This window comes from Saccopteryx leptura, chromosome 10 (assembly GCF_036850995.1).
Source record: "Saccopteryx leptura isolate mSacLep1 chromosome 10, mSacLep1_pri_phased_curated, whole genome shotgun sequence".
In the NCBI taxonomy this organism is placed as follows: domain Eukaryota; kingdom Metazoa; phylum Chordata; class Mammalia; order Chiroptera; family Emballonuridae; genus Saccopteryx; species Saccopteryx leptura.
Genome location: NC_089512.1, coordinates 8,585,280 through 8,611,289, shown reverse-complemented (window position 1 = coordinate 8,611,289; position 26,010 = coordinate 8,585,280). Strand labels below are relative to the sequence as shown.

At 62.9% G+C, this 26,010-nt stretch overlaps 1 protein-coding gene across 2 annotated transcripts; it reads right to left on the bottom strand.

Annotated features, from left to right (window-relative positions):
• Positions 1-958: 958 nt before the first annotated feature.
• Positions 959-24,824, bottom strand: ALS2CL (ALS2 C-terminal like). 2 transcript variants are annotated; one of them, XM_066350695.1, is made up of 27 exons: positions 24,726-24,824; positions 21,740-21,811; positions 20,655-20,779; positions 19,715-19,913; positions 19,286-19,354; positions 18,838-19,003; positions 18,112-18,243; positions 17,067-17,186; positions 15,587-15,645; positions 15,377-15,443; positions 14,617-14,813; positions 13,548-13,613; positions 13,045-13,143; positions 12,773-12,934; positions 11,953-12,064; positions 10,330-10,407; positions 9,454-9,584; positions 7,833-8,006; positions 7,613-7,709; positions 7,271-7,428; positions 5,052-5,120; positions 4,019-4,192; positions 3,320-3,359; positions 2,452-2,513; positions 2,196-2,345; positions 1,755-1,851; positions 959-1,392 (listed from the first exon to the last, which is right to left on the bottom strand). In XM_066350695.1, exons 3-27 carry the CDS (start codon positions 20,755-20,757, stop codon positions 1,339-1,341), a joined length of 2,835 nt encoding a protein of 944 aa, XP_066206792.1. In that variant the 5' UTR covers positions 20,758-20,779; positions 21,740-21,811; positions 24,726-24,824; the 3' UTR covers positions 959-1,338. The 2 variants fall into 2 exon arrangements, with proteins under 2 accessions (XP_066206792.1, XP_066206793.1); XM_066350696.1 differs by having other exon boundaries at positions 9,454-9,548.
• Positions 24,825-26,010: the final 1,186 nt, after the last annotated feature.

Sequence of the window (26,010 nt, the reverse complement as noted above, 5' to 3'; positions counted from 1 at the left end):
TCCTGGACCCCCATTCTCTCAGACCTCCGACTGAGGACGGTTATGTTGACGGGAGGCAGGACAGCGACACAAGTGAATTTCCTAGATGCCGACTGTTCTCCCTTGGCCCCTCGTAGTAGTATTGCCAGTGCCCTGGGGTCTCTCTCCACTTGGTTTGCCAAACAAACCAAACCCAAACCTCTCTTGTGTGCTTTTTCCCAGACCGTGGAGAATGCTCCCAGTTTAACTGACTGCTGGGTCGGTCGTCCCCCATGAGACCAGACCGCCTTCCCCTCTCCTGATCTCTGCCAGCCGCCCTTGGATGAATCCTAATCCCTAATGCTAGCCCTAACACTGACCTTGACCCTAACCCCAACCTTAAACATATCCCTTTCCAAGGGGGCGCCCCAGGCCCTCGCTGATCCGCGGTGGGCTGTCACCCCTCTGGGACAGCTGACAGCCATGGCCATGTGGCCCTCACCTAGGTTCCTGCTTAGAGAATATTTGCTTCATTTACACGACACTGCACCCCATGTCACCCCCTGACTGCCCCTCATGTTCCCACAGCCTCCGGCCTTCCCTGGGGCTGCAGTGGGCAAGGGGCTCTGCAGCTGCGCATGGCTTCCCAGCACCCTTGGGGGGTTAACCTGACTAGACAGAGGCTGGGTCAGAACTAGGGTCCCTTTAGACGCCTGCCAGCCCCCACTTGGGTCAGTGATGGACCCAATTTCCCCAGCGTCCCCTTCTCTCCGTCTCGAAAGCACAGGTCGTCTGCTGGCGCCTTCAGGGGACAGGAAGCCAGCCCTCCTCACCAGAAGAGAGCTGAGACCATGTTTACCATGTTCCAGACCTTTAACCCATGCCCGGGGGCACAAGGGTGGCGCCTGGGAAGCCCCTGGTGAGGCTTGTTGACTGAGGCTGGGAGGCAATCCTGCAGGGACCTTCGTGGGAACACCACGGGGGTTTTTGGCAAAACCAGAGCCCAAGACCCTCTGTTCAAGCTGCCCCATGTGGTGAAACCAGTTAGAGAAAGCATTGCCGCCCCGCCCCCCGCACCCCCGGCTGAAGGCGCAGGTCTGGGTCATCTGAGACCGGTCTGGTGGCAGGGGGAGGGAACACCAGCGCTGGGGCCATGCCTGTCACCCCTCATTCTCATCCCGGTCGGCCGAGGCTGCCCCATCATCTCCCAGGGGAAACTCATCTCCTCCGAGGGCTGCCTGTGCCAGCCTATGCCACCCTCTGCGTGGGGGCCACGAGGGCCACGCCGGGCCACGCTGGCCCCACAGGAAGTCCACAGCGGCCCCTCTAGGCTCCACGGTTTGTCCAGGACAGGCTGAGCTACCAGAGCTCCCGGGAGTCCTAGTGGCTGGGCAGTCGACACATTTCGTCCCTCTGGATGTGCTGGTAACAGGACTGGAGGGAGAGAGGCGAGGCTGCAGCCATCTGCCCTGCCCGCTCCTAGCCACGTGCACGGGCTTCTGGGCCGATACCAGGGTGCGCCCACCTCCCAGGCCGGGACCACAGAAATGTCCCTCTCCCGCTGTGCTCAGGGATGCAGTCTGGGACACACTCAGGACCCTGGGGTCCCTCGGGCTCGGAGGAACTGTGGGCTGCCTCCCAACCCCTTCTTAACAAGGGTAGGACCAGGAGCTCCGCGAGGGCCCCTCCCAGAGAGGCACACACGTTGTGAATGTGAGTGAGCTAATCCCCACGATGGTGGCTGGGGCGGGGAAGAGGTCTTCCCCAGTGGCCCCGAGGACATTTCTGTCCCTTACCTCAAGAGCGGTGAGCAGGAAGTCATATAGGCCCCCTGTGCGGATGGGCTCCATCATGTCACGAATCAGGTGGATCTCGGCTCCCAGGTGCTGGATTCTAGAGAACCACCCCGCCCCAGGGAGAGGGGAAAGGAAGTCCGTCAGGGACAGGCACTCAGCTGCTGGGGAAGGAGACCTGTCCTGGGAGGCGGGACACGTGGGGTGGGGTCCCCGCTCTGCTTCTGACACCCACGGGGCCCAGGGTGGAACCCTCTCCTCTCTGGGCCTCAGTGTCCCTATCCGTACCAAGGAAAGCAGGGTCCATAAACCCTGACGTTCAAAGACTCCGCCGTTCAGAGCGTGTGCGGTGGGGGAAGGGCCGGGAAGGGGGGGAAGGGTCGGGAAGGGAGGGGAGGGGCCGGGAAGGGAGGGGAGGGGCCGCCCCGGCCCCGCCCAGCTCACCCGGCTCGAGACACCACATAGATGAGCAGCGGCAGCAAGTCGTCCATGGGCAGCTTGTGCTCCTGGCCCAGCACGCGCGACACGGTGGCCTCGATCTCCCCACATGTCCTCTCCAGCACCTCCAGCTTCTCCCAGGGGTTCATCGTGGCCCTGCAGCGGGGCGGCTGGCTCCAGATCAGGCGCTCGGGGCGGTCCCAACAGCAGCCCCAACACTCCAGCCTCTCACCACCACCCCCCACTCAGGGGGCAGACTCACATGATCTTCTGCAGGCACTCAGTAGCTGACAGGAAGCACTTGTCCCTGACCAGGGAGTGTCTCTGTGTGGCAGGGGAGCAGGGTGGTGAGGCCACAGTCCCCCTGTCACATCCACAGTCCCCCTGTCACACTCACCCCATCCCCATTAGTGGCTTCTGCACAGCCCTGCCCAGAGAGTTGAGTGACCCAGAGCAAGTCACAGCTCCACTGGGCGCCTCAATTGACTCACCTGTAAAGGGGGGTAAATGGTCGGCAGGAGGTTGGATGGAAAGGGAAAAAAGACAGTAAGTAGAACAGCCAACAGTCTGTGGGTGCGGCCCAGCTCTGACTGCCGGTGTCAATGGCTCTCGTACCCACAGACTTAGTGCAACGCCAAAGCCAGGGCCCCCGGGCGTTTCCGACTCAGTGGGTCTAGGGTGGGTCTGAGAACCTGCTTTTCTAACCGCTTCTCTAACTGCTGATGCTGCTGGTCCCACAGTGCCCAGGGAGTGCCAGCCACCTCCCCACAACCATCCTGTGAGGTGGACCAGTGCTGCAGCGGAGGGCACTGTCCCAGATGAGGAAACTGAGGCACAGGGATCAAATACTATGCCCCTGGTGGCAGAACCAGTACAACAGTGGGGCCTGTGTTCGAGCCTGGTCACTGGGGGCCACCAGCTAGTCCCTCGCCCACATGGAAATCAGAACAACTTGGGAAGTCTGGTGTCCCCTCCCTCACCCACCTCTGCCCCTCCCCTAGTCCTCTGCGGCCTCTGACCGGCAACATGAGGCAGAAGGCCACTCGGCAGCCTGAGCGAATCTGGGCTCCAGCTCAGGGCTCAGGCCACCCCTTGGGGGGGGGGGGCAGGTAAAGAGCCCACCCTCTCACCTGATTGCTCGTCAGCTTGAGGTCCTTGGGCCACAGGTGCCTGAAATTTCAAAAGTGAGACAGGAGGCTTTGCCAGGGAGAGGGCAGGGTCTGAGGCCAGAGGGCAATTTCCCTGTGCCATGTCCCCCAGCGGGGCTGAGGACAGGAAACGGGCCCACAACGCCATCCCAGAGCGCATGTGTGGAGCCCAAGGCAACAGGGGGCCGAGAGGGATTCCTGGGGAAGGTAGACCACTGGCCCCAAACACGAAGGTGCCTCGGCCGCTGGAGGGGGCGTACAAGAGAGACACCCGGGAAGCTGTGGGCCACAGCCAGCATTCAGGGTGCACTCAGGGCCCAAGCTAAGCCAGTGAGCTTTGCCAGAGCTGCTGGGAAGGAGACAGCAGCTCCCTGTGGACAGTGGGGGGCCTGAGCTGGGAGAGGAGAAACCTTGAGTGACTGGTGCTACGCCTGTTACCACAGGAGGCGTCACAGACAGAGCAACACAGAGAGAGGTACCGCTTCCCTTCTTCACGCAGTTGAGCACCTAGATCCAGCCACACCTGAACCAGACCCCAGTGCAACCCTAGAACTTCATGGATACATGGCCAATTAATGACCCTCTCTCTTTTGGCTAAAGACAGCCTTAGTGAAGTTTGTATCTGCTGCTACATAAAAGCCCTAGCAAAAGTGGTGGTGGTGGTGGTGGTGGGGTGCTTACTTCTGCACATCCAAGAACTCAAGAAGCTTGGTGTCCGAGAAGAGGCTGAAGTTGGTGATGCCCCGGATGTACAGACTGTCCTCCTTCTCATGCAGAAGCAGGTAGAGAGTGAAGAGCTCTGAGTAGAAGCTGGGTAGCATGAGAGGCAGCATCAATCCATACACCTGCTGGTCCCTAAATGACAGCGGCCAGGACAGGCTGGGGTCAGCAGGGCAGGAGCCTGGGGGTGGTAGCCACTACTTAAGCTGCCCTCCAATGAGCCCATATTAATCCTTGTCCCACAGCCGTGTCCCTGCCTCCAGCCTCCTCATCTCCCAAGAAAACCCTTCCCAAGCCTCCGTCATAGCAGTATGGTGGTATCTGTGGCCACCTCATTTGACTTTGAGAGCCCACACGGCAGAAGGAGCAGGGTTTTGAACTCCATTTGACTGAAAGCAAACCAGGGTCCCAAATGGACAAGTGACTGGCAGCAAAGCCTTCAGCGGCTCTTCTAGGACAGTCCGTTCCTGCCTCCTAGTTTTCTGTGCTTCCTAGGACTCCGGGGGGAAGTTCTCCCTAATCTCTAACCCCACTTCTCATGCCTCCTGCAATGCAGTGACAGAAAGGCCTCTCTAAGCCTGGAATCTGAAGGCAAATTGTAAAGGTTGATCTCGGGAGACTGGGGGAGACAGATTTAAAGACCCACATAACTCTTGCTGGGTGACCTCAGACTCAGCTGCTGCCAAGCCCCAGGTCCCCCATCTGCGCACAGGGAAGGGAGGGTGCCTGGGGCAGCCGCTCACCTCTGCACACTGGAGAGGCGCGGCTGCACTAACACATACAGAACAGGGAGACGGCTGATGCACTGACCCCTCCCTGGGACAGAGGTCATGGGTCATTCTGATCTTTGAATGCTCGATGAACAATGCTTGGTCAATAGCCTTAACTCCCAACACTTCCCCAGAAGCAAAGATGGGAGGCCTCCCGGGACTGGAGCCTGGAGGCCCCGGGGGGAGAGGACCCTGCAGACCCCATGGGGGCCCGAGGCAGCTACCTTTTCTCTGCGTCTTCCTCTTCCTCCAGGGCCTGGCCCTTGCGCTGTAAGGCAACCTGCAGCAGACCCCTGCAAGCCAGCGAGAGAGGAACAGTGTGGCTGCCTCCTCCCACAGAGCCCAGAGCTGAGCTCCACCTGCCCATCACCAAGGGCAGGGGGCTCCACCCCCCAGAACCAGGGGGCATGAACCTCAGAGCCCAGCCTCCTGGACCTCAGCAATTAGGAGCCTGGGAGGACAGGATGCCAGGCCGAGTCCTGGAACCCAGCACAAGAGGGCACTGCAGTGTCCACGGCCCATCCGTAATGACTGACGGGGGGCAGCTCAGCCATGACTGGCAATGGGGCCCGAGGCCAGGGCCAGGGTCGGGCTCAGCCTGCAGTGTGGTTCCGGTTCCCCTGGGGTCAGGGGTCAGCCAGGGCCTGGTCGGGCGGCACAGTGGCCAACCCCCCTCTGGTTCTCTCTCCACCCAGACCTGAGCGAGAGGTACGCTTCTCACCCGGGGCTCCAGGCAGAGCCCGGTCCCCTGGGGTCAGGGGTCAGCCAGGCCTGGTCGGGCTGCACAGTGGTCAACCCCCCTCTGGTTCTCTCTCCACCCAGACCTGAGCGAGAGGCACCCTTCCCGCCCGGGGCTCCAGGCAGAGCCCGGTCCCCTGGGGTCAGGGGTCAGCCAGGCCTGGTCGGGCTGCACACTGGTCAACCCCCCTCTGGTTCTCCACCCAGACCTGAGTGAGAGGCACCCTTCCCGCCCGGGGCTCCAGGCAGAGCCCGGTCCCCTGGGGTCAGGGGTCAGCCAGGCCTGGTCGGGCTGCACAGTGGCCAACCCCCCTCTGGTTCTCTCTCCACCCAGACCTGAGCGAGAGGTACGCTTCTCACCCGGGGCTCCAGGCAGAGCCCGGTCCCCTGGGGTCAGAGGTCAGCCAGGCCTGGTCGGGCTGCACACTGGTCAAACCCCGTCTGGTTCTCCACCCAGACCTGAGTGAGAGGCACCCTTCCCGCCCGGGGCTCCAGGCAGAGCCCGGTCCCCTGGGGTCAGGGGTCAGCCAGGGCCTGGTCGGGCTGCACACTGGCCAACCCCCCTCTGGTTCTCTCTCCACCCAGACCTGAGCGAGAGGTACGCTTCTCACCCGGGGCTCCAGGCAGAGCCCGGTCCCCTGGGGTCAGGGGTCAGCCAGGCCTGGTCGGGCTGCACAGTGGTCAACCCCCCTCTGGTTCTCTCTCCACCCAGACCTGAGCGAGAGGCACCCTTCCCGCCCGGGGCTCCAGGCAGAGCCCGGTCCCCTGGGGTCAGGGGTCAGCCAGGCCTGGTCGGGCTGCACAGTGGTCAACCCCCCTCTGGTTCTCTCTCCACCCAGACCTGAGCGAGAGGCACCCTTCCCGCCCGGGGCTCCAGGCAGAGCCCGGTCCCCTGGGGTCAGGGGTCAGCCAGGCCTGGTCGGGCTGCACAGTGGCCAACCCCCCTCTGGTTCTCTCTCCACCCAGACCTGAGCGAGAGGTACGCTTCTCACCCGGGGCTCCAGGCAGAGCCCGGTCCCCTGGGGTCAGAGGTCAGCCAGGCCTGGTCGGGCTGCACACTGGTCAAACCCCCTCTGGTTCTCTCTCCACCCAGACCTGAGCGAGAGGTGCCCTTCCCGCCCGGGGCTCCAGGCAGAGCCCGGTCCCCTGGGGTCAGGGGTCATCCAGGGCCTGGTCGGGCTGCACACTGGCCAACCCCCTCTGGTTCTCTCTCCACCCAGACCTGAGTGAGAGGTGCCCTTCCCGCCCGGGGCTCCAGGCAGAGCCCGGTCCCCTGGGGTCAGAGGTCAGCCAGGCCTGGTCGGGCTGCACACTGGTCAACCCCCCTCTGGTTCTCTCTCCACCCAGACCTGAGCGAGAGGCACCCTTCCCGCCCGGGGCTCCAGGCAGAGCCCGGTCCCCTGGGGTCAGGGGTCAGCCAGGCCTGGTCGGGCTGCACAGTGGTCAACCCCCCTCTGCTTCTCTCTCCACCCAGACCTGAGCGAGAGGCACCCTTCCCGCCCGGGGCTCCAGGCAGAGCCCGGTCCCCTGGGGTCAGGGGTCAGCCAGGCCTGGTCGGGCTGCACAGTGGCCAACCCCCCTCTGGTTCTCTCTCCACCCAGACCTGAGCGAGAGGCACCCTTCCCGCCCGGGGCTCCAGGCAGAGCCCGGTCCCCTGGGGTCAGGGGCAGCAGCTGTCCACTGTCCAGTGTGCTGCTGAGCTCACCGGTAGGCGGCCCAGAGCTCCCGGGCGTGCTGCTTCACCTCCTCCTGGGCCAGCTCCTGCAGGTGCTTGTTGGCCCCAATGCCCGTATACGTGGCCTGGAAGGTCATCATCAGCATCCGGACCAGCTTCCCCAGGGGGTGCAGCGAGCTGCTCAGAGCCTGGCCAGCGCATAGGCAACGAAGAGGGGCTCAGGGCGGGGGCAGGAGCCCAGTGGGCCCCCACAAGGCTGCCCGGGCTGCTCCCACTGCATACAGGGGAACACTGAGCCCTGAGTAGAAGGGGCCCACGCCCTGGGCCCTCAGTCAGCACCGGGGCAGTGAGAGGGGTCCCCCGGGCCCTCACCTTCCGGAGGCACTGCTGCAGGGCCTCGGGCTCCCGGTGCTGCAGCAGCTCCTCCAGGACGTCTTCCATTCTGCCTACACTGTCCTCCAGCGGGGTCCTGGGGCACCACGCACACACACACGGCTCTCAGCCACACCGGAGCCAGCTCCACCCCCTCCAGGAAGCCTCCCAGGCGTCCCCGTGGGTAGGTGGGCACACAGCGCACACACCCGGGCCTCACCTCTCACAGCACAGGTCCTCCTGGGACTCCCGCAGCTCCTTCAAGCTCTGCACGTGGAAGCCCAGCAGGGCCTCCTGCCGATCCCCGGGGCAGCCCGCGCTCACGAAGTCCCGGAAGGGGCCGTAGACACCCTGCCAGCGGCTCTCCACAGGGAAGGCGCCCAGGCCCAGCTGCCTGCGGTGGAGGTGGTGGAGGGAGAGGGGTAGAAACGGAGCTGTGGCGACAAGGAACCTTTCTAGGCCCCTGGAGAGGTGGGGCTGGCCAGCCTGGCCCAGAGGCAGGGCCCCGGAAGGGCGGACAGACGGGGAATACAGATGTAACTACCTCCAGCGTGCCAGGAGGAGGAAGGAGACGCTGAGAAGGACAGACAGAATCGACTGCTTGGTAGAGTAATTTTTAAAAGGCCACACAGAGCCCTGGCCGGTTGGCTCAGCGGTAGAGCGTCGGCCCGGCATGCGGGGGACCCGGGTTCAATTCCCGGCCAGGGCGCATGGGAGAAGCGCCCATTTGCTTCTCCACCCCCACCCCCTCCTTCCTCTCTGTCTCTCTCTTCCCCTCCCGCAGCCAAGGCTCCATTGGAGCAAAAAGATGGCCCGGGCGCTGGGGATGGCTCCTTGGCCTCTGCCCCAGGCGCTGGAGTGGCTCTGGTCGCGGCAGAGCGACGCCCCAGAGGAGCAGAGCATCGCCCCCTGGTGGGCGTGCCGGGTGGATCCCAGTCTGGCGCATGCGGGAGTCTGTCTGACTGTCTCTCCCCGTTTCCAGCTTCAGAGAAAGAAAAAAAAAAAAAAGTAAAAGGCCACACAGAGCCCTGGGAAGGTGACAGGAAGAGCTGGAGACCCAGTACAGCTTCGGCCTAAGAGAGACCAGTGCCCGGAAGTGCAGAATTCCCAGCCAGGAGACCCTGCTCTCGCCCTCCGTACCTGGAACCTTCCTCAGCTTGATCCTGTCTTGGCCAAAAGGCCTGGGGTTCTATGGAGTATTGCCCTCCATGACACACTCCCAGATTCTCCTACACCTGCACCCCACCAGGCTCAGTCACGCCCCTAAGGTTTGCCCTCCAAGCTCAGCTCCTACTGTCAGGGAGAAGCACGCAGGGACGGTGGGTCAAGAAGTTAGCTGTACCCCCTCCCCAATTCCGAGATGCTGGCTGGTACTGCGCTCCGTTAGAACCGCTGCCCTCACAGATGCCCTCGTCAGTGCAAAACCAAGTTTTCCTCCTTCACTTAGCAAGTTCCCTTCTTCCCCTTGGCTGCCAGGGAACTCAAAGCTAGACTAATGCTCACTCATGACTATTAGAAGGCCTATCTGCACCTCCCTTTCTTTTAAGTTCAACTCGCACTTCTATTTTCTATTTTATTCTTGTTTGTTTCATTTCATAGGCTGTCCTGTACCTTTCCCAGTAAAAAAGCAAAGCCTATGTGCACTATTTTATTCTAGGTTTGTGACATGTGGAGTTATCACCCCAGGGCCCTTGATTCCAAGAGTCTCTGACTTAAGGGTTGTGTGACCCGGGCTCTGAACTCTCCAAAGAGCTAAGAGGTTGGACGGGAAAGCCCCTCTGAGTGGACCTGAGTCCCTGGGGTGGAAACAGACACAAAGATAGCCCCAGACAGGCTCTCACCTCTTGTAGGTACTGCCTGGATCGGGCGGGAGGGCAGCCGTGTCCAGCTCGCCTTGGACGTGCAGTCCTGTCCTCGTCCCACGGCTGAAGGAGCCCTGCAGGGTGAAGCCATTGAGGAAGGTGATCTTGCCCTGGAAGCCCGGAGAGGGAAGCAGGGATGTCTGTCCACTGTCTATCCGATCAGGTGCCCTTCCATGCAGCCCCAGTCACAGAGACTAGGGACTGTGGTGGGTGGCCTTCCCTCCACCCATTTAATCAGCCCCACCCCGAAGGGCTCCCCCCACCAAGAGCTCTGCCCACCTCCCAGGGCATCCGCTCCGAGGGAGGAGACAGGAGGAGAATGAAGAAGGGCCTCAGAGCTCAGAGTGGAGGGAGCCACCACTGCGGGGCCTGGACGGGCCTGGGCCACTACCGGCCCTGGGGAGGGGCAATTCTTTGCTGCACGGGGCTGTCCCATTCCTAGTACTCCTGGTCGCCACCCATCAAATGACAGTCATAAAACCAAAACAGCCCCCATGTTTCCAAAGGCCCCACTGAGGACACAACTGCCCCCTGCTGGGTCAGCTCGGGCAGGAAAGCCACTCCAGGACACCTGCCCAAGACTCTGATGATGGGTTGGGGGGTTCCCAGCTAGGAGGGCTGGAGGAGGACACAGCCAGGGGACCACCGGCAACTGCTGTGCCCAAAGCGAGCCCACCTCTTTCATTCTGACTCCCACCAGGATCCAATCACACTCCACAGCAGGAGGGTCCCTGGGACGCGTGGAGGTGGGAGAGGCTCTCTCCTACCCTCTGGACCCGCTGCCCGCACCCTCCGCAGGGCTAGAGGTTACAGACTCCAGTCCTGGCCCTGGGCGGGAGCGGAGCCGGCCCTCACCTTCCCCGTGAGGATCAGGTCCCTGGTGAAGGTGCCCTCGTACAAAGAGTCATCTTCATAGAGAAGGATCCCTGGGCCCTAGGGAAGCCAGGAAGAGAAGTGGTGAGTTCTAAAGGGCCGGGAGAGGTGGGGGGTGGGGCACAGTAGAAAAGGGGGAGGTGGGCATTGGTTGATGGAGAGCAGGGTCCTGAGCCCTGTTGCCCTTCCCAGGACTGTGCTAGGCGGGATGCCAGCCCCCGGCTGGCTGCGCACGGAGCATGAGCCCCACGGGCCTCGTCCTCAGTTACCCTGGACAGCACCCTGGGGCCTGGCTCCTCCTCCCCAGGGACCTCTCTCGGGAAGCCTCCTAGGGAACCTCCCTTCACTCCTCTGGCTCAGGAAGGGGTGTGCTTCTCCGGATCACCCCCACGCTCTGCGCGGGAGGCGGGGGGGGGGGGTTGATCAGATGCGTTTGCCGCACTGGCTGCCAGGAAGCTCAGCGCCAAGCGGGGTCCGATTTCTGCTCTGCTTATCTCTCAGTCCATCTGAGGTGCCCATTCTTGCCTGTTCTTCCTCCTTCCACCCTTTCTAGAACAAAGTGTAGCACCAATAGACCAACAAGCCACGAGAGCAGCAGCAGCCATCAGGCCGGAGCTCAGCCAGGTTCCGGGGTCCCGGCAGGGTGCCGGTGAGCCCGGAGGTTAGCGCCGGGTGGCTGGGCTCAGGAGGCCTGGGTGAGAGCCTCCGTTCTGCCACTCGGTAGAACGCACCAGTGGGCAGCTTCTCTGACCTCGCTGAGCCTCACATTTGTTATTCATAGACTAGGGACAATGATGTGACCCACAGGGCTACTGGGAGGACCCTACAAGATCGTGTTAAAAGTCAGAGCCCAGAGCTAGGCGCTCAGTTAGGGGTCCATAAGTGGTGGGTGTGCAGGCGGCTGTACCACCAGTGCATGGCAACACTAACTTCAATCTTATTACTTCACTGAGTTTTGTGGGGTTTTTTTGTATTTCTCTGAAGCTGGAAACAGGGAGAGACAGTCAGAGAGACTCCCGCATGTGCCCGACCGGGATCCACCCAGCATGCCCACCAGGGGGCGATGCTCTGCCCCTCTGGGGCGTCGCTCTGTCGCGACCAGAGCCACTCTAGCGCCTGGGGCAGAGGCCAAGGAGCCATCCCCAGTGCCCGGGCCATCTTTGCTCCAATGGAGCCTTGGCTGCGGGAGGGGAAGAGAGAAGGAGGGGGGGGAGCGGGGGAGAAGCAGATGGGCGCTTCTCCTGTGTGCCCTGGCCGGGAATCAAACCCGGGACTTCTGCACGCCAGGCTGACGCTCTACCACGGAGCCAACCGGCCAGGGCTTCACTGAGTCTTTATGACAAGCAGTTAACTGGATTGCTGATGGAGACACTGAGGCTGGGAGGGGCAAGGGACCTGCCCAAGGCCAGGGCAGGTGGGTGGCAGGACTGCAGTCCTGACCAGGTCGGGTTCTGGTACCTGGGAACCCAGCTTCCTACCTACCACATCCCCCCCAACCAGCCTCAGCTCGGCCTCAGGGTCCCCGAGCTGGAGCAGGCAGCCCCAGAGTTCAGCCCGAGCGCAGGGAGACCGCAGCTCAGGACACACGCGGGTCACCCCACTCACCACCATCTTGTCTGCCTGGAAGGTCCCCTGGTAGCAGACTCCCGCCTGGGTGACCATGACCCCCGGACCATGGCGCTGGTCGGCCCGCCACATGCCGATGTAGCGCTCGCCCCTGGGGGGAGAGGGAGGGCGGCCAGAGCTGAATCAGAACCGTTCCCACGCCCCTGGCCTGTGCTCCGCTGTCGTGTGTGTGCATGGGGTGGGGGGGTGGGGGAGGCAGGTTAAAAAATGACATCACCTGAATCCACTCAACTCAGACACCAGGAAGAGGAAGTAAGAACCCCCAAGAGGGTGGATGTGGGAGAGAGCCTATCTGGGGGAGGGCATCCTGGCAGGCTTCCTGGGGGAGGTGGCAGGAAGGACAGATGGAAGGGGGATGCCATTCACACACATGCAAAGCCATGGAGGTAGGAGTGTGCAACAGATATGTGGGTATGTTCACCGGTCTGGAAGGCCGGGGGCGGCACACACGGGCGCCACGGCAGGAATGAGCTCAGAGGAGTAGGCGAAGCCTCAGGTGCCAGGCTGGGTCCCTGCACTTTGTCTCACAGCCCAGAGAGCCGAGACTGCTCTGAGCCTCAGATGGGACCAGATTAAGGGTTCAGAAACTCCCTTCAGACAGCCCAAGGAGGGGCCAGAGCAGCTTCCTGAGCCCGAGACCACCGAGGGAGCAAGGGGGGGGGGGCAGTGAGGACGCCAGAGACTCCGGGGGGCAAACAGGCGGCTCACTCTGACCACAGGAAACCCTGCTTTGAGGCTGTCTGGCCTGTGAGGGTCTCCTTCCCCCCCGCCCCGTCCCGGGCCGCCGTGGAGGGCTCACCTGTCACCGTCCTCCTGGACGCCATAGCCGCTCCTCAGGCCCCTCTCCCAGTGGCCCGTGTATCTGGAGGGCTGAGAGGCTTGCGGGGTGATCTCGAGGACCCCAAACCCGTGCCGCATGCCTGCCCGGAAGTAGCCCTTGTACACCTTCTCAGTGCTATACCTGGAGAGGGTCACCAACAGCTGGCCCTGCCTCCCAGAGGCGGCCCAGGGGACATGCCTGGACCAGGAGCCCCCTCCCCCCCCCCCGCCATCAGGCCAAGGGTCACTTACTCACAGATGCCGTAGCCACACATGCTGCCTTCCAGCCAGTGGCACTTGTAACAGTCAAACTTGTCCTCGGAGGCCTGGGGCACCAGGAGGACGCCAAAGCTGTCCGTGTGGCGGGCAGGGAGGGGTCAGCATGGGGTTCACCGCCCTCACCAGAGACGCTCCAGCATACCCTCTCCGTGCCACCCAGGAGGGTCCCTGCCTCCAGGGGCTTTCTCGGGGATGGGCGGAGCCTCACAGGTGCTCAGCCTGTCTCTCCTTCCCAAAGGGCCCTCCCAGGACGCCCCTCCGTCCTGCCCCCATGCACCCCTGGGAGTGCTTTCGGGCCCTGGACCAGCCCCTCCACGGCCCCGCTCTCACAGGGGAACAGAGGTGGGCGCTGGACCACTTAACCTCTAAGTTCCTGCTTGGGTTTGAAAACTGGGGAGGGGGCCAGGTTGGTGACCACTGGCAGAAGCGAAAACCACTCTCTTGCCCCAACACTCCCACATCAGCCCCAGCCTTACCCGTGCTCCACACCTTGGCAGAAAGTGCCCACGTGATTCCGCCCATCCGGCCACTTCAGGGTTCCCCTGGAACACAGTCGAGGTCCATGGGCATCAGGCTCCCCAGAGCCACCCTCCAACACACGCAGGACCCCCAGCCAGTCTCCGCCGCTGACTCTGCAGAGGCCTCGCTTCCCCTCGGGCGGGGCTCCGCCCCACCCAGCCCTCTTCTCTGAGCCCTGTGGCCCCACAGGCACGCTCAGCCCTTCCTCTACCCTGGGCACAAGGGCCCCAGCAGCCTTGAAGGGCACACTCACCACATACTGGAGGGAGAGTTCTGGGAACATCCAGGTTCCCTTTTTGCCTTGACCAACGGGAAGCTCAGGACTAAACTTTAAGCTCAAGCCAAACACTAATCATGGGGGTTCCTACCCTCCTCCTCTCCTGTTCAGACACTGCATGGTCTTGTCTGGCTTTTTGTCCCCAGGCTTCCTCAAGCCCTTTAGGAAGCGTCAGGGTATCAGAGCCATCAGACTTGCGAGTGTAACCTTGGCGAGTCCCCTCTGCGTCCTGGGCCTGTTTTCCCAGCTGTAGCACAGGGCGGGCCACGTGTTCTTCATGTGGGGACGGGTGGACCTGAAACTGTGGCCAGCTCACCCTATGCCGCCCCCCTCCCCCGCCCCGAGGCCTTGGACAAGTCAATGCCAATCATGGGCGTCAGTTTCTGTACCTACAGAACGGGTGACAGCACTCCCCCAGGGCATTCTCGTAAGGACTGACGAGGACAAGCCACCTCGACCGCCACACAACGCTACGAAGATATGAGGACTGTTCTCCCACCCCCAAGAACAGGGGGCGTCTGCACAGCCTGCAGGCCAGCCACCTGGCATCTGCCCCCCTGCTCCCGTGTCACCAACACAAGTCTTTATTTGGCACAGACCTACTGTGGGCCAGGTCCTGTCCAAGAGAACTTCAAGGAAATGCTAAGGGACAAACAGAACCGACCGACTGGCCACAGGAGTAAGAGCCTTTGGTTCACGCCACGCGGGTCCTGTCCGCCCGACACCCAGGAGGAGCCCCTGGTACTCACTGGCCGTGGGGTCTGGCCCGCCACCACTTGCCGTCATAGGTGGCCTGGCAGAGGTGACCCTCTGCACGGAAGGTGTACACGGCGGTGCGGCAGGCGGGGGTCTCTGAGGTCTCCTGGCCCGCCCCCAGCACCGGGAAGTCTTTCTTCTCACGCAGGGCCTGGCACACAGCCTGGGTGACCTTCTGCCGCCAGACCACCTGACGGGGACAGGGGAAACAGGACAGGTCCCCGCTGGTGGACGCAGCCCCTGGGGAGCCTCCTCTCTGAGCTCTGTGACCCCACAGGGGCTCACAGCCCTCCTCCACCCTTGGCACAAGTGCCCCAGCAGCCTCCCAGGGCACACTCACTACAGCCCGTAGGGAGGATGGGGACTCCGGAACAACCATCTCCAAGCCCGCCTGCAACCCCGCTCGACCACTAGGAGGAGTCTCCAACTGCTCCACGCTGCTCCCTGGACCCTCCGTCCAGACCTGAGCCCCTGTCTGCGGTTTCGGGGCCTGCCCCGGGCAGGCCGACAAAACCACCAGACAGGGATCAACACAGGCCCCGACGTGGTCTCTACAGAGAAAACTGCCAGCCTCGACGGCATTCTGATGCTTGAACCCGGGCAGCCCCTGACTCACGCCGACCAGGACACCCAGGGAGCCTCCAGGGTTGTAGACTTGTGCCCCCTTCTCCCCTCCCCTCCCCTCCCCTCTTGTCTTCTTCCCTTGGCCTCAACCCCACCCCACCCCCCAAGTCACAGTTCATCCGCACTCACTTGGCCCTGGGACTTCTTGCAGTAGAAATAGAACTCCTCCTCGGGTGTGAGGAGGTAAACCATGCACCTAGACAGACGGAAGTGACAAGTAGGCCCCGGTTCTGTCCAGAAGGGTGTTGGGGAGGGCCCAAACTGGAGCCCTGGGGTGCGGGCAGCTTTCATGGAGTCGAGGGAGGAAAGGCCCGAGTGTCACTGGTGGAGGGGGCTCACCTGTCCTGCTCAGGTTCCACCCACACCAGCTTCAGATCAAAGGAGTGGCCACTGTTGCCCTGGAAGTAGACAGGGCACAGGTGTCATCCAGAGCCACCTATGCTTCTGGCCTGGCCTGGCCCCAAGCACCAGCCTGCTAGCACCCCCCTCAGGCACCCCCCTCAGGCTGCTCAGTGCGCATGCCCAGCACCGAGTCCCTAACCACCCCTATCTGCTCCCCACCTCCAGGGCAGTGCCTGCAGCTCCCTTCCCAACCAAGGGCCTGCCAGGGACCCCAGGATCGGCCTCCCCTGCTCCCCAATCCTGGTCCACCACGGCCACCAGAATGCTCTCTGGGAAACACAGCTCAGGCCCCATCAGCCCCTGTGGGAAACCTAAGGACCACGCTTCCCGGGGAGGGAGACCTCACTGCTGAGCCCACCACCCGAGACCACAGAGCCCTCCCACCCACCCTCTCCACGCCACGGCGCCACGGCCACGCCACGCTCACACCTCCTTACGCCTGCCCCAAACGCTCCTCCACCTGCCGTTCCTTCCACCTGAAACCCCATCCCTGCTCCGCCAGCCAGGCCGAACACCCCTTCCTCTGGGAGATGCTGTGCATAACCTCCCACCGGCCAGGCAAGCGGATCACTGCCCCACTGCCGCAGGGGGAGAGGGCGCCAGGCCCAGGGCGGATGGGAAGAGGGGTGCACCAGACACAGGCCGGGGAGTGGAGTGGGTCCAGCAGAGACACAAGAGCATGCAAAGGCCCAGAGGCAGGGAAGAGCTCCGTGCACTGAAGTGGCAGTATCTCTCCGGTGTACTTGGAGCAGAGTGTGAAGTCAGGAGTGGATGGGAACGCAAACCGGATCAGAACAAACCCCAAAGCCAGGCTTCAGGGGACGCCAGTTTGGGCGTGGCAAGTGGCATCTCCCCCTGTCTGCAGGGGGGTTACAGACTGACAGGTTGGGGGACAGGGGGCAGAGAAGACAGTGCTGTGGCCATCACAAGGGCAATACGAGGTCAGGGGGATGAAGTTCCTGGCCATGTCACAACCCGAAACCCAGGCCTTGCTCCCCCGCCCCCGACTTCTGCGTGCTGAGGGCCCAGGCCCTGCTGCTGCGAGGCAGTCTTCCCTGGAACCCTGGCCACACCCTGAGTGGTTCATTCAGCCCCTCTCAGCCACCAGGCCCCCCCCTCCCCCGGACCTCCCATCTGGGGCTCCTCCCCGATCTGAGGAAGAGAACTGAGTTGTCCAGCATCAGCCTCGCTCACAATCATCCTGTTCTCCAGACGAGGACCCCAAGGGAAAGACCGGAGCAGGGACACCAGCAGCCTTTCTGCACAGCCCACACCCCTTCGGGACCACGCCTGCTCCTCCCCCACCTCGGCCTTCTGTCCTTCTGCCCCCACACATGCCCAAGTTCGCACTCCCACCCGCTTCTCTCTGCCCCACTCTTTTCTCCGCCAGACCCCAGGCCCCCAGACCTCCTCCAACCTGCAGAAGGATGAGGACATCGTTGAAGAGCAGCACGCGGTCTGCCCACAGCGGGCTGACATCCACGAAGATTTCCTCGCTGTCCTGCAAGAGTCGGCGAGCCGGGGTGCAGAGTGCGTCCTGGTGAGGGAGGGGAAGCGCGGGGCTCAGGCACCTGTCCTGATAGGGCAGGCCACCCCCCTGCCTGCCCCGCCCCTGGCCTCCCCCGCCCCCAGTCCCACCGTTTCCGGGAGGCCCCTGCGACAGGGAGGGACACTGATGGACAGTGACGGGGCTCCCAGGTCTGTAGAGTCGTTCCCAGCCATTCCCAACAGGGTAGCACAGTCTCTCCTGAAGTGTCACTTTGTCCCCCCACCCCACCCGCCTCGGGCCACGGCCCCTCCTTAGCTCCTGCCCACTCTCAGCTGGGGGTCCGCAGTGCCCCGCCTCCCTCTGGCAATTCTCACCCTCCCCAGCCTGTTCTCCTGACCCTCCACCCAGGCCCGAGCCTGTCACACCCTCTTGGGGTGCACGGGATGGTCCCCCCTGCAGGGACAGTACGTGCCACATTGGGCAGGGACCAGGCATGCAATCCTTTGGTGGCACCCCAGGAGAGGGGGACAGTTCTGCCGACCACGCTTGCCCAGAGCAGCCCATGGCTGGGCCCTGGAGGCACTCAGCGAATGACTGAAGACAGCTAGACGGAGGGCGTGCACAGCCCCCTGCCTCCGCCACCACCGCCACCACCGAGGGCGTGCACAGCCCCCTGCCTCCGCCACCACCGCCACCACCGAGGGCGTGCACAGCCCCCTGCCTCCGCCACCACCGCCACCACCGAGGGCGTGCACAGCCCCCTGCCTCCGCCACCACCGCCACCACCGAGGGCGTGCACAGCCCCCTGCCTCCGCCACCACCGCCACCACCGAGGGCGTGCACAGCCCCCTGCCTCCGCCACCACCACCGCGTTTCCAGACGGGGACACTGAGGCAGGCAGAGCGCAGCGCGCAGCCCCAGCACCCAGCAGGCCCCTGTCCGAGGAACCCCTCCCCTGAGGCTGCACACTCACCCTCAGCTCGCTGTCCAGGCTACGCCAGAGGGCCTGTGTGGCCGCGGCCTGGTCCAGCGCCTGCCTCATGAAGGACTGGAGGTCTTCAAAGAGGGCGGCTGCGTGCACCACCAGCTCCCGGGCAGGGTGACCCTGAGGGAGACAGGGCCGCCAGGGCAGGGAGCTCATCAGGGCCCGCCCCCACTGGTGGAGAGACTGCAAGGGGCCCGGGGGGTGTGATGGGGGCATACAGGGTACTATATCAAGTTATTGAGTGGGACACTGGAAACCATGTCAACACAATAAATTTTAAAAAAACCCAGAAACACAAAAATACATTGCCCCAGCCAGTGAGGGCTGCCCCAGGCCTGGCCTGCATCTAAGCCTAAGTTCCCCCTTTCTCCCAGCCAGCGCCTCCGCCAGGCAGCGACCCGCATGCAGGTGCTTGCCAGGGAGTCGGGACCATCCCGACTCTCCCACTGGGCCCGAGCCCTGTGCCCGCACAACCCAGCCTGTGATTGCACATCTGCCCCCTGGGTCTCTGCCAGCTCCACCAGGGCAGGGCCAAGAACCTCAGATACCCAAGGGCAAAAACACATCCCCCCCAGAGCAGGGCCATGTCCCCGACGCCTGGCCAGGCCCTTCTCAAACCAGGGGCTCCTGAGCCAGGGCCCTGCATCTCCCCACCCCGGGCTTCCCCACGGGTGACAGGCCTGGAGAGCAGCACCTCGTGCCCCTGCCACGTACCTCCCCGGTGGTGTCCCTGAGGCTCAGCAGGTGACGCACATACTGCTGCACGTGGTGGGTGAGCAGCTGGCGGAGGGCCTGGGCCAGCGCGGTGCCCACCGGGCCCTCGGAGCCCACGCCCCGAAGGAGCAGCCGCAGCTCCTTCTGCTTGTCCTGCCAGTACTCGCTGAGTGGACAGAGGGCCCCACGCCGCCGTCACTCTCCCCTCCGCCCTCCCTGCTCCCACCACCCGCGGCTGGCAATGCCCCCGGGTCCCAGCACCAAGCCCAGACCCCAAACCTCTCTCCTACAGGCAAAGGCAGAGCCTGAGTGGCCCTCTTGGGAGATTTAGCAACAATATCTCAGCGTTTCAATGGGTTAGTGATCACAGCCATCCACCCAAGTAGGAGTGTCCCCCTTCCCTGCCCCAGGGTCAGCCCTGGCTAGTGGATTCCTGGAGTCTGCTCACCTCGGCCTCCACTTCACCGCCTTCTGAAAGGCCTGGACCACCATGCAGCTTGTGTAGCACTCGATGTACCTGCAGGCAGCGCAGGAAGCACCCTGCAGCTCCAGCCCCCTCCACTCGACACTCACCCCTTGCCCTTCTGGGGTCCCCAGATCCCACTCACTGAGTGGCTGCAGCCCTGAGGGCCTAGACAGTGGCCTGGCTCTAGGCCCGGGTGACCTCAAGTCCTGACTGATCCAAGGAGACAAGTCTAACCCACGAAATCTTTCTTCCCCGGGAGGCCTTCACGCTCGGGTCGAGGGTCTCTGAGCACGCACCAGGCTGTTGCCCACGCCCACGGAGTCCCACCCCAGGTTAGCCCCAGGCCCGAGCCCTGGCCCCGGAGAGCCCGGAGCCAGGTGGCACCCCGACACCCGCTCCGTGCTGTCTTACTCCATGTGGACCCGCAGGACGCCATCAGCGCTGCACAGCAGCTTCAGAGATTCCAGGCCAACGGCGGCCGGGAGGCGCAGCCGTTTCCGCAGCGAGCGCAGGCCTTCCTCCGTCGTCTTCTGCAGCTGCTGGGTGCTCCCCTGCAGCTGCTGCAGGAGCCGCCGGCACTCCCTGCCCTGGACGTCCAAGGGCTCTGGGGCTGTGTGGCAGGGCACAACCGTGCTGTGAGGGGGGAGGGGGCCGCTCCTCCGTCCAGGGAGCGCACAGAGGCCCCGGGTGGTCACCTGAGGGCCAGCAGCACCCCAGAGCCCTGGAGCTGCAGCCAGAGTCCTGCCTTCCCGGGGGCTCCTGGGGCAGGACTGGGAGCCCATCTGCCCCCTCGAGCTCAGCAGGGCACAGGCAGGCTGGAGGGGTGGAGCAGCTCCCTCAGGGACAAATACAGTCACCTATCCACCACCTCACCAACCAGGGGCAGCACCGATGTCCTAGGGGCACCAGCTACTAACTCCTGACTCTTGGCTTCCTGGGGCCCAGCATGTGGGGTCTGCGGGGTCCTGCAGCCCCTGCCATGCACAGATGCACGGGCACAGCCTCCCGAGAGGAAGGCACCCGGCCCAGGTCACTTCGCAAGCGGCACCCAAGCAGGAGGAAACACCTGCCTTCTTGTCATGCCTGGGGGACAGCCGGATGAGAATTCAGCCAGAGAATCCAGGCCTGGGCCCTGGGGGAGGTGGAATTTCAACTCTAGGCAGAGCTAGTTCTACACTAGCTTGGGGCTCATGGCCTGGCCCCTCAGGGTCCCTCCGACAGACAGCAACTGGGGGCCAGGACCCCAGTCCCATCAGAAGTTGCAGCTCAGAGGGCACAACAAGGTAAAACTCCTGTCCCTGGAACAGTTCCTGTGTCCCCCAACCTCCCAGGGCGGAGAACTGAGACCCACCAGGCACAAGCAGGGGCTGGAGGACATGCTTGTTGATTCGGGCAAGGGCGGTCAAGAACTCCTCCTCCAGCCGCAGCAGGGCCGTCTCCACAGGGCTGCACATGGCCTGGGCGCCGCCTCCGGGCCTGTGAACGGGGCAGAGATTAGATCTGGACCGCCCCAGAGGCAGCAGGGTCAGTGCCCACCCTCTCGGGCGTGTGCTAGAAGCAAAGCTCACGACCACCCCATATCAGAACTGCGCAATGAACTCAGGTCACCCCAAAGGGTAGTTCCCAGACTGGCCACTGAGCCCTGGCCCACTCTCTACCTGGGCCCAGCGGAAGGGAGCCTACAGGAGTCGGAGACAGGACTCAGAACTACCAAGGGAAGTATCCCTGGCTTGGTCACTCCTGGGCTCAAACACCCGCCATGGCTCCCAGGGCTCAGAGGGACATCTAGTGGTGCTCTGTTCTAGCCCTCTCTGCGGTGAGTCTCTGGAGACAAGGACAGGCTGTCAGAAGAACCCAGCCTTTCTCAAGGCCATGGCTCAGGACTTCCTGTCACCCCAACAGGGCTGGGTAAGCAAGGAGACATCTGGGGGTTTGAGGGGGATTCTGCAGGAGCCATGAAGGATAGGCAAGAAATAGAAAGGCAGAGAGGAGAACAAGGCATTGCCGGTGGGGGAGCCAGGAGAGCAAAGGCTCATGGGTAAGAGGGCCCAGGCTCTGCAGGGGGCCCACCAAGAGCACCCCGAGGAGCCGACAGAGGAACCGTGGAGGACCTCAGAGCAAGGGAGTAATGTCAGTCAGACTTGGGGACTGTTGCAGAGGAGATGGTGCCAAGCAGTGAAAGGGTGAGGTCAGGGTAGGCGGGAGCTAGACCCCCCAACCCGGCTGACCCATGGGTGTAGGCAGGTGGGCTCAAGCCTTTGGACTTCCTGCCCTGAAATAAAGGGAGCCTACAATCAGTCAAGGGTCACCTGGGAATGTGGCCTCCTGCCTGGAGAGAGGGGTAGCCAGGGGCCTGGACTTAAAACGCAGCCCCACAGACAGGCCACAGCCTCCGAGCGAACACAGCCCTCTCTCACCTGACCTTGGTGCTCTCACCTGGCAAAGGCGGTCGTCCGTCCAGCTGCGCCTCTCGCTGGCGCTGACACTCGGGCTCTGGAGTTAGCCGACCTGGATAGGTGCAAGTGACATCACCGAGGCAGCCAGTGATGGGCAGGGGACACAGGCAGAACCAAAAGGAAAAGTGAAAAGGGGTCTCCTCCCTCTCCCTCCAGCCCAAAGGAGCCTACAACTCCCAGGACATTGGTTCTGGGGCAGAGCGGGGTGGGTGCCGCAGAACCGTGGCCAAGGGCCGGGGCCCAGTCCTTCCCGCCCCACCTTTCCTGCTGGGGCTGCTTTGAGAGGGCGAGGCTGCGGCGGGAGAGGCAGGAAGGGGAAGTGGCTAGAAGCCAGCCACAGCCATCTGTCTGCCTGTGCAGCAGCCCTGAGCCCCCCGGGTGGGGAGAGGTGGCTGCACGTCAGCTCAGGCAGACTAGGGGAGCCCAGCCGAGGGGTCGGGGTGCAGCAGGGTGGCCTGGGCCCACCTGACCCTCACTCGTATCTCCAGAAATGGATGGAATGGAAAGGCCTTTTGGGGGGTGACCTTTCCACCCTCAGAGGGCAGGCAGCTGGGCTCTGAGCTGAGAGGTGAGGACAGTGGCTAAAAGTGGAGGAAGGAGGGGGCAGCCAGGGTGGGAGGTGCACACGGGCGCCCAATCAGGGTGAGCCCGGGTCTTGCAGTAAATAACTTGCTCCTGGGAGGCCTTGATCACCAGGACCCCCCACATTCACCTGGGCCACAGGCAGCCCCACCCACACCATTGTCACACTCAGGAGGAGGGGCTCTCTGCCCCTCTCTCTGAGCTACAGCTGCTCCCCTTCCCTGGAGCTGTGGCCCATTCCTCAGCTGCTCCCCCAGGACCACCTGGGGCCCCGACCCAGCTGTTCAGTCCTGGCCATGCCCCTGCTTATCCACAGCCCTGCTCCTCCCTGGGCCTCAGTCACCTCCTCTACTAAAGGACTAGATCAGAGCTTCTCAAACATTTGTCCTCCCTGAAAAGGATAAACTAGTGGAGGGGAGTGGCTCTGGGTTTGGGGCGGTGGTCTTCACCTCCCTCGCCTCTCAGAGCTGCCTTGGGATGAGCCGCACAGATGTTGTTTGCAGACACTACTCAGGGGCCCTTCCAGGTCTGGGGCCCCAAAAGGATCTCTAACCCTAGGAAACTGAGTCACACTGTCTGGAGGAAAGGCCAGAAGTCAAGCAAGGCTGGTGAGGTGGTGTGCAGGGGAAGGCTGCGGTTGAGGCTGGAGGTCTGGTCTGATGGCCCCCAAGGTTAGGAAGCTTTGGGCTTCATCCTGGAGGTGATGAGGAAGAGGGTGAGGGCAGAGGTGAGGCCGGGCATGAGAATGTGTGAGTGTCTGTGTCTGCAGGGGAGAGGGAGGAGGAGGAAGTACTGAGCTTAACACAAGAGGGACTCAGCAGGAGTCCTCCCCTCTCTAACCCCGTCCCACCCCAACCCACCTCTCTCTGATCAAGGGCATGGCTTCCTTTTTTTTTTTTTTTTAATTTTTTTTTATTCATTTTAGAGAGGAGAGAGAGGGGGAGAGAGAGAGAGACAGACAGAGAGAGAGACGGGGGGGAGGAGCTGGAAGCATCAACTCCCATATGTGCCTTGTCCAGGCAAGCCCAGGGTTTCGAACTGGCGACCTCAGCATTTCCAGGTCGACGCTTTATCCACTGCACCACCACAGGTCAGGCGGCATGGCTTCCTTACACCCTCTTTATCCACCTCTAAGGTTCCGTGGTGGCAAGCTGCACATGATATATATATATATATGGGGAAACTGAGACCCAGAAAGAACAGGAGAGCCCAGACACACTGTCTGTGGAGTACATACAGATCGGACCCAGGCCTCTAGCTCCCCGTCCCACCAGGCTCACCTGAGCTAGATGGTTCTGAGAAGCTGGGCCACTTATCTGAGGGCACACAGCAAGTTCCAGGCAGGGCCCAGCCTACCTCCTCAGGCAGCCTTAATGCTCACCTGGAGGTGGAGTAAGCACAGAACTGGCCAGTCCTGGCATGCCCAGGTGAGTCAGCTGCCTGTCTCTGTGTCAGTCTAACCAGTAGCCAGACCTGCTGTCTTCCCTGCATTCCTAGCCTCCGTCCATTCTGGACAGGGTCCCACTCGTGCAGGGTCACTGAGGTCTCCCCTCCCCTCTCCAAAGCCTGGCCCCTGCGGCCCCTCAGCCACACCCTGTCATGTCACCCATTCTGGTATTTCCTGGTCTGGACAGGCAAGGAAGTTCTGCTTGCTGTGGCGAATTTTTCCTGGGCTGCCGTGGAGACCCCCTGATCAAACCAGCAAGCCCAGGGTAGACTGCTGGGAGGGGCTGACCAAGGGAGGGGGCACTGAACCATGACAGCTGACCCCTCAGCCTCCACTTCCACCTCTCCCCCAGCACCCTTGCTCTGCCCCTCCGTGGTTCCAAGCTTCTCGTCCTGGAGGCTCCTCCACTCCCAGTCTGTCGCATACTTCACAACTTCCCTTCCTCCCCCTGCCCAGGCGCACACAGTCACTGGAGTTTTCCAAACAAGGGCTCCTGTTCCAACCACCAGGCATTAGCCTATGCAGTTCTCCCTGCAGGCAACACCAGCCGGTGTCACCTCCTCCTGGCAGTCTGTCAGGCCAGGTGAGGCACCGAGACACTTGCACGGTGGCCCAGGCCAAGCCCCAGAGCAGCGCGCTCTAGCTGTCGTGCAGGACCCGGCCCCGGGGCGCGGCGGAAGGGGGGAGAGGAAGAGATTGTCCCTAAACTGCCTCTAAATCTGAGCCAGCCCAGTGACCGCGGAGCAGGGAGGACGGAGCTTGAACCCCATGGGTCGGAGGGGACCTTCGGACAAACTCGTGCCTCCGGGACCGAGGAGCCGTAGAGTGACGGCGACACGGCTGCCCCGGGACGCGGAGGCGAAAGTCCCACCAATAGCGAGGAGAGCGCGGAGCAGAAGAGGCCGCCCACTGGCGCGCACGTCCACCCCGCCCTTACCTATGCGGGGCGATGCCCCGTAACCCCGCCGCTGTCCGCGCCGCCGCCCGCACGCTGCCTCCGCACGCGGCCTCCCCTCGCCCTGCCACGCCACGCCCCTCCGCGCCACGCCACGCCCCCTTGCCACGCCTAGCCACCGGTGTTACTCAGCGCCCGGAGCTAGGGGCCGGCCTGTAAAGAGGTGGCATTTTTCTACTCTGCGCCCCGAGGTCCCTTCTGAGGTTTCCCGCTGGTGTTCTTCAGAGTCCGGAGTCTCCTGGGACCCAACAAGGGGGAGGGGAGAGGGTGTGAACTTGACCCTTCGCCCCCACCCCCAACACACACTCACACGAGCCCAAGCTCTCTCTGCTCACTTCGCAGGCAAGGGCTTCCAGGAGAGCCAGAAGGGGCCTTCGTTTCCTCCTCCTCCCGGCAGGGCTTTCCCAGTTCACCTCGCCCCTCTCCTTCCAATTCTGATGCCCTTCTGTCCTGGGGTGTAGCCTGTGACCTCCTTGACCCGCAACAAGTCACAGAGGCCGGCACAAGTGGAGCGCGGGGTGGGTTCATGAGAGTAGGGTAAAGCCAGGCTGCCCCGCCACCTCTTGGGCTGGGTGGCCACGGCTAGCCACCACTCTTGTCTGTGACCTTGGAGAAATCCTCCCCCCCCCCACCCCACCCCCGCTCCTGGGTCTCAACGTGGTCCGGTAGAGCGTGAAGCCAGTGGTTGCCTCGCCAGGGCCTGTGACCTTGGAAAGGGTGATGTAAGCCTAGTCCCCAAGACTTCCTGGGGGAGGAGGGACCATGGTTCCTGCCTGTAACAAAGGAGCCCGCTGTCTGACCCCTTCCCCCTCTGGCCTCTAGGCCAGTGCCCCATCGCTTCTTGTAGCACACAGTTTTCAGGGGGTGACCAGCAACACTGGGCCACCTCTGCCTCTTTCCACTGAGAACACTGAGGTCAAAAGGGCTGGTTCAAAGACAGGCAGTGGAAGAGCGAAGAGGGTGGCCCACCAACCTCCTGCGCAAGTCTGAAGTGGTGGCAGGCATGTCCTCTCCTGCCAGGTTGAATGAAGAGAGATCTTGGTGGAAGGGGTGCATGGCCAGTTCTAGGGGTTCCTTAGCAGATGAGCAGGGTCTGGGGGGAAGACTGGGGGTCCCTTGGCACATGGGAGTGGGCAGGCAAAGGGGTCTTTGGGGCTTGAGGGGAGGGGCCGAGGGCTGGAGAGTGTCCATGGCCACATGTGGAGAGAGCAAGGTCATTCAGGAGCATGTAGCTCACCCCTTTTGACAAGTAGGGTAGGCAGGGCCC

Excerpts from the sequence above, each read along its gene's own strand:
- ALS2CL (XM_066350695.1), bottom strand. The coding sequence starts at position 20,757 with ATGTGCAGCCCTGTGGAGACGGCCCTGCTGCGGCTGGAGGAGGAGTTC. Across the intron at positions 12,935-13,044 it reads TGTGGCTACGGCATCTGTGA|GTATAGCACTGAGAAGGTGT; the intron begins GTAAGTGACCCT and ends GACCCTCTCCAG. Across the intron at positions 7,429-7,612 it reads TGCAGCAGTGCCTCCGGAAG|GCTCTGAGCAGCTCGCTGCA; the intron begins GTGAGGGCCCGG and ends TGCGCTGGCCAG.